At 45.6% G+C, this 14,248-nt stretch overlaps 2 protein-coding genes across 14 annotated transcripts in view; both read right to left on the minus strand.

Annotated features, from left to right (window-relative positions):
- The window catches only part of SPATA20 (spermatogenesis associated 20), a 49,498-nt gene extending 44,257 nt beyond the window's left edge, over positions 1-5,241 (minus strand). Inside the window, exons 1-2 of one of the 4 annotated variants that reach the window (XM_028716643.2) lie at positions 5,106-5,241; positions 1,346-1,483 (exon numbers count right to left, since the gene is read on the minus strand). In XM_028716643.2, the coding sequence (XP_028572476.2) occupies positions 1,346-1,483; positions 5,106-5,197 (230 nt within the window). In that variant the 5' untranslated portion in view covers positions 5,198-5,241. Of the gene's footprint in view, positions 1-1,345; positions 1,484-3,003; positions 3,088-4,491; positions 4,514-5,042; positions 5,067-5,105 lie in introns of those variants that run through there. The other 3 variants (XM_077924152.1, XM_028716658.2, XM_028716652.2) reach the window with 3 other exon arrangements.
- Positions 5,242-11,676: 6,435 nt separating this feature from the next.
- Positions 11,677-14,248, minus strand: part of EPN3 (epsin 3) — a 34,365-nt gene continuing 31,793 nt past the window's right edge. For all 10 annotated transcript variants that reach the window (XM_028716701.2, XM_028716693.2, XM_028716684.2 and 7 more), the window contains one exon: positions 11,677-13,933. In XM_028716701.2, the coding sequence (XP_028572534.2) occupies positions 13,608-13,933 (326 nt within the window). In that variant the 3' untranslated portion in view covers positions 11,677-13,607. The remainder of the gene's footprint in view (positions 13,934-14,248) is intronic.

Raw genomic sequence — 14,248 nt, forward strand, 5'->3', positions numbered from 1 at the left:
GAAGGTAAATGGCGTTTCCGTGCGCTCTGGTTTCCATCACAGTGTTCCGTTGCACGAGAAGCAGTTTAGTCATGCTGGCCACATGACCTGGAAAGCTGTCTGCGGACCAATGCCAGCTCACTCAGCCTGAAAAGCGAGATGAGCACCGCAACCCCATAGTCACCTTTGACTGGACTTAACCATCCAGGGGTCTTTTACCTTTACCATTTACCTATAGACACACCCAGCTGTGCAGGCCGAAACACCTGGCTGATCTCCTAGCATGTTAGTGTTTGTGTGTGTGTGTGTTACTGTTGAGGATCATTTGGCAGAAGACTAGCTATACTTACTTAGGATTGTTGGTTTAAAATCCCCATGGACCACTAGAAATTAGAAGTAGCTCTCTGGGTGTTGAACAACTATAGGAAGCATCTCACTTCTATTCTGCGGGCACTTTGGGGGGAATCATGTTGTACAACAGCAGATTTAGAGGCTCTAGTTCCATAGTCAAAACTGCAGAAGTATTGCAGAACATGGGGCAGGTGTGGATGCCAAGTTGGAACAAGCCTTCTGCCCATAAGTCCCTTCTCACAAGGGCAGGAGCCATGAGGTTTTGTGAGCAGGCAAAAAGGCTTACTAAGCCATGATATAACAGCTTCAGTGCAGTCAGCGAGGGAGCTTAAGCCTTGAAAAATAAAGCACAAACATGTTTCTGATCTTCAGTAGCATTGTAAGTTTGTGTACTCAGCTCAGGGTAGGAAGTCAGCACCCAAAGCCAAACAAACGTCACATAACTCACTTATTAGTTGTGTATTCATTCATTTCAGTTATGCCCTATAAGAAGATGTACTCAGTGTAGTGTACAGTAAGAGAGATCATCATATACATATTTTTTTAAGGACAATGTTAATCGGAACTCAAAATAGCAGCAGCAAGGACTGAGTAGCATAAAAGACCATTCAAAGAATGGAAAAATCACACCTTAAACGTCTGTCTGAAGAAGGAGGAGGAGGAGGAGGAGGAGGAGGAAGTTTTCAAAAATCTGTTTAGGGGGTAGTTATGGAAACAAACATAGATCTACATTCCTAAGTTTTGTTTCAGTAGAGGATGAGACTACAGAAAGTGTTAAGGAAAAAGCTTCCTGGAAACAGTATGTTTAGGGGGAGACTGAAAGAGGTCAGAGAGAACCATGTAGAAGCAAAGGTGAAATGAGGTGGAGAATAGGAGGCTTGGGAGCAGCTGAGAGTGGGAGAGGAAGGCTCTATTTCCTGCAGAAAAGCATCCCTGAAATTCCGAGTTTGTTTTCCCTAAAGCCCACCCAACATGCCTCCCTCCTCTCAGCCCATGAAAAGAAAGCATCTCTTACCAGTCAACAGGGTTATGGGCATGCTGAAGGAGGTAAGGAGACTTCTCGTAGATCAGACGGTTCGTGGGACGAGCAGTGCTAGACTGGCTGCCCTTCCCTCCCGTGGCCATGGCCAAGGCTGCTCTCAGTTGTATAGATCTGCAACACCAAACACAGACAGAAGGCTATTAGCTAGGCTAATCCCCATAGCGCTAAGATCTGGATTAGCTCCAGTGCCAGGCCTCTCTGTGAGGCCGACACACCTCTCAATGAGATCAGCATCTGCACAGACTCGGTCTGCATTATATTAGTAAACAATGTAGGCTTGTCTGTCTGAAGAAGCAAGCCTAGGACTGCGAGCAATGAAACTGAAGCCTGGGGCTATCCTCTGGGGCCTGCTGCCAACCCCAAGGTATACCATGCCTGTTGACTTCAGGCACAGAACCTCCCTTGGGGTGGAGCTCCCTCTTGGAAGAGGCCTATGGCAGCAAGTGTTGTTGTGGTTGTGAGGGAGCTGCGCCACAGCTGAAAGAAAAGCGTCTCTCCTTGTCCAGTGATTCAGCTGCTGCATGACAGGGATTTTCTCATGTTAGGTTCACAATACCAGCTTTGGTAAAAGGGACGCGGGTGGTGCTGTGATCACTGAGCCTCTTGGGCTTGCCGATCGGAAGGTCGGCGGTTCAAATCCCTGTTATGGAGTGACCTCCCGTTGCTAAGTCCTAGCTTCTGCCAACCTAGCAGTTCGAAAGCACACCAGCGCAAGTAGGTAAATAGGTACTGCTGCGGCGGGAAGGTAAACGGCGTTTCCATGCACTTTGGTTTCCATCACAGTGTTCCGTTGCACCAGAAGTGGTTTAGTCATGCTGGCCACATGACCTGGAAAGCTGTCTGTGGACAAACGCCGGCTCTCTCGGCCTGAAAGCGAGATGAGAGCCGCAACCTCATAGTCATCTTTGACTAGACTTAACCGTCCAGGGGTCCTTTACCTTTTTTTTTTTACCAGCTTTGGTTGATTGGAGCAAACTTTGGCTATAGCCCAAGACATGCAGAAGTCCTGGCACCTGCAGGTAGATCTAATAGTATCTCTTCCCTGAAGCCCTACTGAGCCACTGCCATGTGCCATTCACAGCCTTCAGTTATACCTCATCCATTCTCCCTCCCTCGCCTTAATTTACAAGACCTTCCACAAACACATCTCCTCTTTATTGCTCCCAAGCTTTCCGTCAATGTATACATTTCCCCCAAATTATTATCTCTGTCGTATGTTATTATAATGCACTCGCAATAGGCCACATGCTCATAATTCCTTGGCCCAGGAATGTCTTGATTCTAAAGTATTCATTATCACTTACACTGTGTTTAAAAGTGTTGTGCAGAGATTAAAAGGTAAGACCATCATGTCCACAGGCTCACAGTCTAATAGGCACAGTACGAAAGGAAAAGAGAATGGAGAGGGATGAAGAAAGCAAAGCAAATTCAGGTACCAGTTCCTGAAGCTACAGTTGAGATCTAAAGGAGAGTTCTAAGAGCAAACAGCCCCACAGGAAATTGAAGGTACACAACCAAACTGGACTACGACATCAAGCTGTCTCCTCTTTAAAGCTGCCACACATCCCTTATATTCAGATATCCGTTATTTCTAAAGCAGCACAGCTTCACTTAATGTAAATAGATCTCACATTTCAGAACAATCATAGTTCTGTTAAACACGGCTAAGTAGAAAATGCCTTGCAGACTCCCTGCTCTTGCTTCTATTTAAAATTTGACCAGAAGCCTCTCTCGTCTCTTCCTCAAAGTCACTTGATTACCCTTGCCATCACAAGGAAACCACACCAGAGATGCGGATTTTCAAAATAGCGTTGACTCCACCCACATTCCGGAAACGTGATTTGTGTCTAACCAATCAGAATTCACTTTTCCTGCAGAGGGTGGAGCAAGTGCAGTCTTGGAAAAGCTTCAGTTCAGCTCCTTTGAAAGGAATGAAGAAAATACAGAGACCGTTTTAAAGTATTTCGGGAGACTCAACACTACATTATATATCTCATAGGATGTATCTTAAGGCTATATGTGTCATGTTTTAGGTCTAAACCTCAAGTGTTTTACATGTATGCACCTTTTTAAAAAGGACCTTGTGCACTTAACAATCAGGTGTCTTCATCTGAATGTATGGTTAGGGATACACCTGCATCACAGACTATACTGTATTAAGTTACATATTATTTTGCAAAATGGGTCTGGAATATATTCATGCATACTGTTAATTCTTTATAGTATTACTGTCTTTAATGTAATCGATAAAATTTGTACGAATGAGAGAAGAATGGGTGAATCTTGGGAAAGGTAGCTCTGCAAAGTTACCAAAGTCAGGAAAAGCAAGTTCCAGTGACTGGTGGCTATAAACAGGAATTTGATTTAGGCAAATCGTCAGATTAAAATTGGGAGATGAAACTGCATGTTCCTGCACAGTTGTGTCCATTTGCCTAGATCATAAAGGCCCCATGGATGGCAGAGACCATGACCTTTGAGTTACATAACCAAAAAAAGGCCTTGCAATTCTGAGGTCAAGAGGGAGGGGTGTGTGAAAGATGATACAAAGATCTTGGAATCCTGAAAAATTTCCAAGTCAGCTTTGCAGTCCCGAAAATATCTCCAATCAAGGCTGTGCCACATAATGAAGAGGTTGAGCTGAAGGTATTAAAAACGGTGGAAACTAGCCATCTTAGGGTGAAACCTCTGCAGTACTCCACTCTCTCTCCTAGTGATTAAGCTGGCCACTTAGGGAGAGCAACAGTCTCTAGTAACTATATTCCTTCAGAACATGTGTAAATGTGTCATAGGATGGAGTGCAGTGGATGTATAGCACAAGATCCAAGTGTCATATTACAGGCACTCTAAGCAAGCGATAGGTAGGTGTGGCTAGAGATCTGGGAGCAGCAGGAACTGTAAACACAACACCAACAATGCAATGAAGCGCGACGGCGGAAAGAGAAACTGAATGTTCTCTGCGCTCTACTAGTTAGACCGGCGGATAAATCTGCAGTAGAACACGGCAGAGCAAACGAAAACTGCAACAAGAAGCAGAACCAGACAGGAAACCAACCATGGAGCCCCTCAGGAAAAATACTGAAGGGTCGAGCAGAAATTCAAAAGCGCCGTTTAGCTCAAACCTCCTCTATTTGCAGGACTGGGGGACCTGGTGCCTTCCGGACGCTGCCTGACTTCAACTCCCATCAGCCCCATGGCAATGGTGTGAGGAGGGGATGATGGGAGCTGTAGTCCAAACAACACATATAGAGGGCCACTGGCTCCCGCCCCTGTCCTACTTACAAGGGGGGAAAGGGGGTCTGAGTGTGAGTGAGCGAAGCTCGCCGTCTATGTCGGCTGGGGGGCGGGACGAGGGGGGCGGAGAAGAGGGCACATGCCATGCTCTTCTATAGGGGTGGCGCCCCAAAGCGAAACCACATCGCCACCGCTCCCCCCGTAGGGCTAAATGCATTGGGCCAAGCAACGCCAACGTGCAGCGCAATCCGCAGCAGCCAAGCCTGTTCAGTTCCACCCCCCGCCCCCATGCAAAGGCTATTTGGAGGGCCGAAGCTCCCCTGCGGAGTCACCCAGGGACTGACAAGGCAGGGAAGGAGCCAAAACAGAGATGCCAGCCAGCCAGCTGGGCTGCTGCTATCTGCATGTAAACAAACACCAGCACGTCGCCAATCCGGACCTAGAAGTCTCCCGGGGCCGGGAGGGTGGTAAAGCGGCGTCGCTCGCCTGCACGGCCCGGTACCTGCGAGCCCAGGAGGTTCGGCTGAGCCCAGCCCGGCGGAGCAGCAGGCGGCCCCCAGCGCGGCGCAAGAGCGCGACCGGGGCGGAGATCATGGCCCCGCTGCTGGGCAACGAAGGGCGGCGCTGAAAGGGATCCCCCGGAGCGGGTTTGGCGGGCAGAGACAGGCAACGCCGCTCGCCTAGGGAGGAGGAGCCTGGCTCTCTCTATAGCCGGGCTTGGGAGGTGGGAGTTATTCCGGATCCTCGGGTAGCGGTGCAAGAAGCGCCAGCCAGAGCAAGGGTCAGGGAACGGGTGTGACTCTGGTTTGAACCGGGAGAGGAAGGAAGTTCATCCAAGGCCCGGGAAACGTATTCGGCATATTAACCTCCTGGGGTGCCTAGTTTGATCATTGACTTACTATTTGTGCATACTGAGGGGGAGGGGTGAAGCTGACAGAGATGCCCATGAGAATAAAAAGTTATTTTTTTATAGAACTTTTTAATAAGATGGTAGGAGACAAAGTACTTTGTTGCAGAGGCAGCTGCTAGAGGAGGGTTGCCCGGGGAGGATAGAGAGACGGGCTTGTTTTCCTTATATATAGATTTTGGGGGTTGGGAGGAGTAGTCTGTGACATGAGGCTAGACTTAATTATGGCTCTGTGTCGTCTATAGAAGAGCAGCAACAAAAGCCTGATTTCTACCCTGCAAAAAGAATAAAATGCAAATTTAAGTCAGCATATTTCAAGGAGAGGCATAAATCGGATTGGTGAGGCAACAGCTGGCCCAGATAGGAAATCGAAGTGACTGGAAGAATTTTAAAAACAGCAACAAACGGAAATAATCCCTGTCTGAGCGAAACTAAGAACAATATGAAAGCCACAACCAATATAATATCACACAAATTAACTTCAATCTCATACTTGTCTATTCAGAAGTAGGCATTGAATTCAGTGGGACTTTGGTTGTGTACACACTCTGGTTAATTCTCCATCCAGTGCACTCTCACTGCTAGTTTGGGAAGTGGTTTACACATGATTTTAGCCACAATCCATATCTATCCTGCTATTTCTTATGCAATACTGCATTTTGAGGCATTTCCCCTCAAAACCAGTTTCAGCTTGAATTCAGCTGTTCAAATCTGTGATAAACCTCTGCAGTGGTACCTCGGGTTAAGTACTTCATTCGTTCTGGAGGTCCGTACTTAACCTGAAACTGTTCTTAACCTGAAGCACCACTTTAGCTAATGGGGCCTCCCGCTGCCGCCGCGCCGCCGGAGCCAGATTTCTGTTCTCATCCTGAAGCAAAGTTCTTAACCTGAAGCACTATTTCTGGCTTAGTGGAGTGTGTAACCTGAAGCGTATGTAACCTGGAGCATATGTAACCCGAGGTACCACTGTACTACAAATTCAGATTTCAGGAGCTTAGGTAAGCCATGGCTTTCACTGCTTAGGGTGAGGATATTCTACTGACCTACCATACGAGGCTGTTTTAAAGATTATTGAGATGATGAACATGAAACACTTTGAAAACCTGAAGTTAGGCACACAATTCCCACCTATCCATGTCTACTTAGAAGTAAATCCTACTGCATTTCATGTAGCTTATTTTGCAAATGGTAGAGAGTGCACAGGACTGCAGTCTTTTTTCAAGCGTCTGTCTGCTTCACTGTCCACGTTAGCATCAATTGAGACAATTGGCTTCTCTATATGCTATTTTTATTTAGGTAAACCTTTGGTGGCTTTTTCACACTGTTTTCTTCTTGTTCTTTCCCTTCTTACAAAAGTATTTTTGAATTCATTTGGGGGTGTATTTGTTTCCCTTTGTAAGCCACTTAGAATTTTTACAAATAGAACAGTTATACTGTAGCATGTTTAAATAAATACTTTTTTATAATGTGATGTGTGGGAGAGGAAAGCAGATGGCTCTTGACAAACTTCCTTTGCTTAACAAACTTCCTTTGCCACCAAACTCTTAGCAGAACAAACGCCCCCTGCTGGTTATATGGTAGCAACTTTATTATTATTGCCTTCACAGAGGTCACCCAACTTTTATTCGGCCCGGTGGCATATTTGGAATGTTGAGAGAATGTCATGCGCACTGGTCACAAAATGGCTGCCACAAGGCGGGTGGCTTGACACAAAATGGCTGCCATGAGGGTGTAGCTCAAAACAAAATTGGAAGTACAGTACTGGTCTTCCTATGTTGTTGTTTAGTCGTTTAGTCGTGTCCGACTCTTCGTGACCCCATGGACCAGAGCACGCCAGGAACTCCTGCCTTCCACTGCCTCCCGCAGTTTGGTCAGACTCATGTTTGTAGCTTCGAGAACACTGTCCAACCAGGTCTTCCTATAGAACAAAGCAATTTATTGGTTGGATGTGGTCGATTTTGGGCCACTCTCTGTCTTTCAGCCTAACCTGGTTCAAAGGATTGTTGCCAGGATAATATACTGGAGAGGGGGAGAACCATGTAGGCCACCTTGAGCTGCTATTATTATTATTATTATTATTATTATTATTATTATTATTATTATTATCATCATCATCATCAACAACCACCACCCGTTAGGACAAGGCAGCAAGGCAACCTACAAGGCAAGTGTTGCAGGCATCCCTTTTGCTGTTCCCTCTCCCCTATTACGTATTGGCCTGAATATAAGCCACTCTTTTTTCCCCAAATTCCAACCATGAAAAGTTAAAAGTGTGGCTTAAATTCGCAACCTTACAAAAATTGGCTTTTACGGGACTTCCGGTGAGGAAGCAGCGCGTAGCTCCTAGAACCACCAGCACCAGCATAAGACACAATTTTAACTGAGTGGCTTATATTTGGGTATTGTCTTTCTTCTTCTTCTTCTTGAGTTTTAAAGGTGCGGCTTATTTGTGGGTGCAGCTTATATTCGGGCAAAACAGTATCAATCAAAATGCAAGAAACAGCCTATGAAGCAAGTAGGGACCACATCCACATCACTGCTTCTAACTCCCTGCCTTAAAATGCCCTTGGGGGCCAGAAAAGGAAGGAAGACAGCACCCTCACCACTTCTACCCGTCCAAATAAAAATGGTGCTTGGTGCTGGAAAAAGCAGGGAGGCAAGCCACTTCAGAAAAGCTTGCTGGATTACACCATCTAGCTGAGCTTCTTGTTTCTCACAGTGGCCAGCCAGAACGATGCACCTGGAAAGCCCAAAAAGATAATATGGGGGGCTTGTGCCACAACGGTTCCCCAGGGACTGGTATTCAGAGGCATGTTGATTCTGGTCCTGACTGGAGGTAGCATGTACCTATCTACATCATGGCTAATAGCCATTGATAGCCTAAATGTTCATTAAATTGTCTATTTCCCTTCTAAATTGGTGGCCGTCGCTACTTCTTGGGGCAGCAAATTCCTTAACGCCCTATGCATTTTTCAGTTAGACACATTAATGAAAACAACAGCTCTGATGGAGCCAATCTCTGCAGCCTTTTCTGAAGTTTCAGAGTGGTGGCACAGAATATGAGCTTTATATACTGTCAGCATATAAAAGACATGAAGCATATTGGTTGGGGAACTGCCAAGTCAGTGAGTATACTTACCCACAAACTTGTGTGTCAGCATCTTAATGATCAGATTTAAATCCCACCCATGCCCATTTGAAACTGGGAATTTAGTCTGTTTTTTCCTATGCCTGGGCAGAAACAGATCTAACTGAAATAGTCTAATCTCATCCACCTAAAGGTTTGATTCAAATTGTGGAGGGCCACAGTGCTTGTCAGATATCATTTATGATAAAAGCTTTCACAAAATCAGAATAGCAACCAGTCACAAAACCCCGTTAATAATTGGGTTATAATTCATTAACTTCTCAAGAGACAGCCTAAAACAGATCCTCCTCCGTCCCCCACCACTATTGTTGCTTTATATCAGGGTGGGCCATCTATGGCCCTCCAAATGTTGTTAAAGTGCAAACCCCCCCCCCCCCCGTCATCCCTGACAACTGAGCATGCCGGCTGGAGATGAAGGGAGCTAGAGTCAAGAAGATATGGGGAAACAAATATTCCCCATTCCTTTCTCAACCTTCATTTCTAAGCCTCTCGCAGCAGTGATTTGTGATATCCTTATGAACCTTCCGGGACGCAGGTGGCGCTGTGGTCTAAACCACAGAGCCTAGGACTTGCCGAACAGAAGGTTGGTGGTTCAAATCCCCACAACAGGGTGAGCTCCTGTTGCTCGGTCCCTGCTCCTGCCCACCTAGCAGTTCGAAAGCACGTCAAAGTGCAAGTAGATAAATAGGTACCGCTCCGGCGGGAAGGTAAACGGCGTTTCCATGTGCTGCTCTGGTTCGCCAGAAGCGGCTTAGTCATGCTGGACACATGACCCGGAAACTGTACTCCGGCTCCCTCGGCCAATAAAGTGAGATGAGCGTCGCAACCCCAGAGTCGGCCACAACTGGACCTAATGGTCAGGGGTCCCTTTACCTTTACGAACCTTCCAACAACTGCATTTTGACTACGTTTCTCTTGCCCTAAGAGCAAGGGGTGGGGGGAACCCATGGCCCACGAAATGATGTTGGACTACAATGTCTATTGTCCCTGACCATTGGCCATGCTGGCTTGTGTTGATGGGAGCCGTAGTCCAACATTTGAAGTGCCACAGGCTCCCCATCCCTGCTTTGTCCCTGGTTGTCACTCAGCTTACTTTACAGCAACCATTTCCAAAGCAAATCTAGACTACATTTCTATAATAATGCCCTTAGAAAAGATGAGATACCTTTCTACTAGCATAGTATACATACTTCATGGGATACAGTGACACATGTAGATGTTTCAATGCTGAGTAATGGGTTCACCAAAACCTATTATTTAAATCTTGCGAATGAATGGTTTTAAAAAACCAAGTTCCTTTGGAAACATTACAAAGTTCAATAGCTGGAGTCAAACAGAAAGGACTTCTCTTGTGACTGAGCTAAGAGATTATTTTATTGTAATCACTGCATTTGGGCCCTTCCAAAATAGGTTAAGGGAAAGATCAGAGCAGCACTTTCCACACTTGTGAGTCGCAGCAACTGGTATCCAGAGGCATACTTGATCTGATTATGGGTGGTTGGGGTGAGGGGCATTTTGCATCAAAATGCCACTGTAGTGCAAACCTTTCCAGTATGGACAGCCAAAGTTATAGTGAGACTTTTTGGGGCTCCTGTGCTTGTAATTAAGAGCTTGCTTGAAACTTCTGCCTGTGTTATTGCATCTCCTTAAGCATAGCAGCAAGATTACTGATACCCCTTAATTACCATTAATGCCAATCTCTGTTTTATTTTGTTTTGCGTTTCATCACTAATGTTCTCCTACAGCAACCTGAACAAACAACAAAATGACCAGAAGCTATAAGTAGGTAACTTTTAATTAACATTGCAGAGTTCTTTTGCTAACCAGGACTTCCTAATGAAGCATTATAGAAGGCCACGCTAATGGGCCCTGGCATAGAAGCAACCTGTGTCTTCCTGATCCAATGTAAATGAAATAACTGTAGCAGGCATTAAAGAGAATCCTGTTTTTGAGATTGCTTTTAAACCAAAGAGTGTTAGAGCATGTTAATTGTTGCCCAGGGGAAGATCTAGGTGATGCCCTCTCATTACCTGTGCTGGCAAGCAATAAACAAATGCCTTGGGAATGCCGCCATGCAAGACTGTAAATGGTTTTAATTTGCCAGCAAGAACATCAGTGAATTTTCCATTACATTCATCTCAAGGGGAACTACAGACCAGTGCTGAATATTATTCTTTTTAGCATGGACTGCAGAAACCCAGGCCGCTCAAATGCAGTTCAAAACAAATCAGCACACTTCTAGCTTGTTACCTTAACATGGCAAACAAGAGGTATGCTGATTTGTTTTGAACTTGAGTTAGCAGCTTTCATTCATTTCAGCTCGGAAAGGACTCAACTTCCTGCAGTTGGCAAAAGACAAAGGCTCCACTAGACTACAATCTTGTTTGTCAACACAGGTTGCTAAAGAAGACTGCGCAAAGAGCTCAAAAATCTACCTGTTTTTGATCACATGGTGCACCATGGATTCTAGTTATTAATTAGCATAAGGACATTTGCACCGTCAAGGCATTTCAAAACAGCCTGGAGGTCCAGCTACTGCATCATCATGCTCTCTCCAACAGTGAATAGTCAGCCAAGCTCATAAGGAGTTGCAGGCAGGTGGGAAAATGTTTGCCTGTTGAGAGTGAGGGCAAGGGACATTGCTGACACTCTGAATTGTCTTTGTACTGTTGTCACATAACCATATTTGAATGGTGCTGTCATGTCATGGCAATTGTCCATTTATACCGAGACCGAAGAGCTTTGGCCTGGCTCTGAATTGAGTGGGCTGTATAGCTCGAAAGAAGAAACCCTAGTTTTGAAACAAAGATGTAACTGAAGCAGCTGCCAATAGAGGCAGTGTGCAGGCATAAAAGAAGTAAATAGCTGGGCTATTAAAAGACAGCAGGACACCTCCTCCCCACAAGCCACTCTTTTCCTTTGAAAAGTGTGCAACCTTAGTTGAGACCCCTTTGATCAAACCCGAAGAGAAGGAAGGAACACAGAAAAGAAATCCATTATGAAGTGTGAAACCTCAAGCATATTTGAACTTTTTATTGACTTCTTATTTCCCTCCCCCCTCTTTATGTTCCATTATAGCCAGAAAAGTTGTATTGGTATGGTGATTGCTTAAGCATAGGCAACAAAACTTCAATGATTGTACCACAATGCTCTCCATGCCTGGCCCCCTATTCACATCCCACCTCAAGCTTATTCTAGCTGGATCAGTGCTCCACAAACATCTTGTCCTGCAGATGAATCTTGTATTGGCATGCTGAAATCCTAGATTAAGACACAGTTGGTAACTGGGATTTAACTTCATGCTGTACATACACTCTGTCTCTGCCATTCCAGCTTGGAAGGAGAGGTTGGCTGAATTGAAGATAACGCACCTATTGATACATTTATCTCTCTCTCTCTCTCTCTCTCTCTCTCTCTCTCTCTCTCTCTCGAGTTTTTAAAGCAAGTTTAAGCCCCAAAATGAAATGCTCCAAGGCCATCAAGCACAATAATAAAGTTTTATCATCACGGAGTCAGGATTCCCGACATCATATTCAAACAATGACCTCCATCATTTGCCTCCATTAAAGCAGTCCAGAACTTCCTCGTGAGTTTCGCAAAGTTCATTCAAGCACCCTTTTCCACTGTAGAATCTGCACTTTCTGGAGTGCCCCTCAGTCGCAGGTATCCCATGTTTTTGAGTTTGGGGCTTGAGAGGTAGGCGCTGGGGACAGCAACAAAAGTCTGTGATCAGGCATATAACTAAGAGGTTGTCCATGATGATAACAAAGGAGAAACTGGGTTCCTCAAATGATTACTGAGGAGTCAAAGGAAAACGTCGTTCGGACCGAAGGAGGCAGAAACGCAAGTGGCAGAGACATCGGATTTGGAATGAAGGAACATCTGGGCAGAAACGAGTGAAACTGAGAATTGTGCTCTCCTAGTGCAAAGTGTAATGCTTCTTCATAATCCTGAGCATCCGAGTTCAGGGGCGCTTTTTTTTTACAAGGCAAGTTTCTAGCCTGGTTAGTAATTTGGGCAAATTTGCTGCTCAAGAATTAGAAGCCAGAAAAGGTTGGCCAGACTTCCAGTGGTCAGGTTGTTCTTGATGCGGTTACACCTCCTTCCCATAACCAGTCTCAAAACTTATCAGCTTTGCTCCAAAAATTGTAAGCAGAATGAAGGGTGCACAAAGAAGAATGTATATGCAGTTGGTCTTGCTGCTGCTGCTGTTTATTTTTACAGTCAGGTAGGTTTTCTAGTTGCAGACTGCTGAATATATGTATTTTTTTCCCCATAGCGTAACTTGAGGACAAGAGCAACTGAGGAAGAGACTGCCCTTCATTAAGGGACCCAGTGAAAGTGACTGTGGAAAAAGAAATTGGATTTCCTCCTCTAATGTATAACAGTGCTATACTTGCTGACCTATCCTGATTTCCAGAAGTGAGACTGTCATGCACGTAGTGCCGCTGCAAGCCTTGGCAAAACATTTTTGTGTTTTCCATGCAGGTTACGAAATAATTTGATTCCCTTCCCTCTGAAGGGACAATCTTCCATGAGTTAATTTTTATTTTATCCTAGCCTCTGTGTGTACCAACATAAAAGCACTGGAGAATGAAGACCCTTGAAAACTCAAGCCCTTCTTAAAAGACCTCCCATCTCCTGGGTACCCATCAAAACGAGGCCAGCTAGTGGCAGGGATGTCCCAGTTCTCCATCAGAGGCAGCAGACTCCAGGCAATGTTCAACATGATGGAGCGACTGGTTCTTCTATAGGCCACCAAACAAGGAGATTCTTGCTTATGAATCTCTTTGGCTTAGGTAGAAACTAGAGAAGAGTTTCCAGGGAGACGTTTTCCCCCACCCCCATCAAAACTAATGTGCCCACAAAGCCATTTTGCATGGGAGGTTTTCCATAGCAGCTGGGGAAGGAGCAAGAGAACAGTTTGCATGACACCAACAAGAGTCTTCTCAGAGGAAAGGGTTCATACCGCCTTGAGAAGGTAGTGGCGGGGGACCTGAGCCAGACAGTGGTAGGAGAGGTTGAGGCAAGTTGCCAGGTAGCTCTGGGAAAGGCCCTGCTCCAGTCTGAGGGAAGGCACTCATGGAGGCCGGGAGGGCCATCGCTGGTGGGATGCTGCTGAGTGGGAGAGGGAGTGAAGCACTGTAGGTCATGGAGTTCATGGTCATCCCCATAGCTATGGTGGGCACTGGGGAGCTGGTCCGCATCTGGTTGAGAGTTGGTTTGGGCTGGTCCATGACGTTGAATGGGTTGGTGGGAGAAGGTGTGCTGAGACCTGGAAGGAGAGGGAGGGAGAGAAGCCATCAGCACAACATTCCAAAGGTCAGAGGCCAAGGAAGTGAAGCTCCCCTCCCCCTGTTTTTTTAAAAATGCACACAAATATGGCAGTATCTACAACCATGTGACCCAAACACTCTAATGTTAAATAAGGAAAGTGTGGAAACGTGTTGCTGAGGGTTCCCATTTTGCCACATATTTTGAGTTCCAAGTTCTGGAGTCAAAAGCAGAGAAGGCCTGAGCACCAATCACGGCAACTGGCAAATATCAACATGCCTAGTATGGAAGAAGTCTGAAATTTCTGACAAGGACT

Source organism: Podarcis muralis, chromosome 2, assembly GCF_964188315.1.
Source record: "Podarcis muralis chromosome 2, rPodMur119.hap1.1, whole genome shotgun sequence".
In the NCBI taxonomy this organism is placed as follows: Eukaryota; Metazoa; Chordata; class Lepidosauria; order Squamata; family Lacertidae; genus Podarcis; species Podarcis muralis.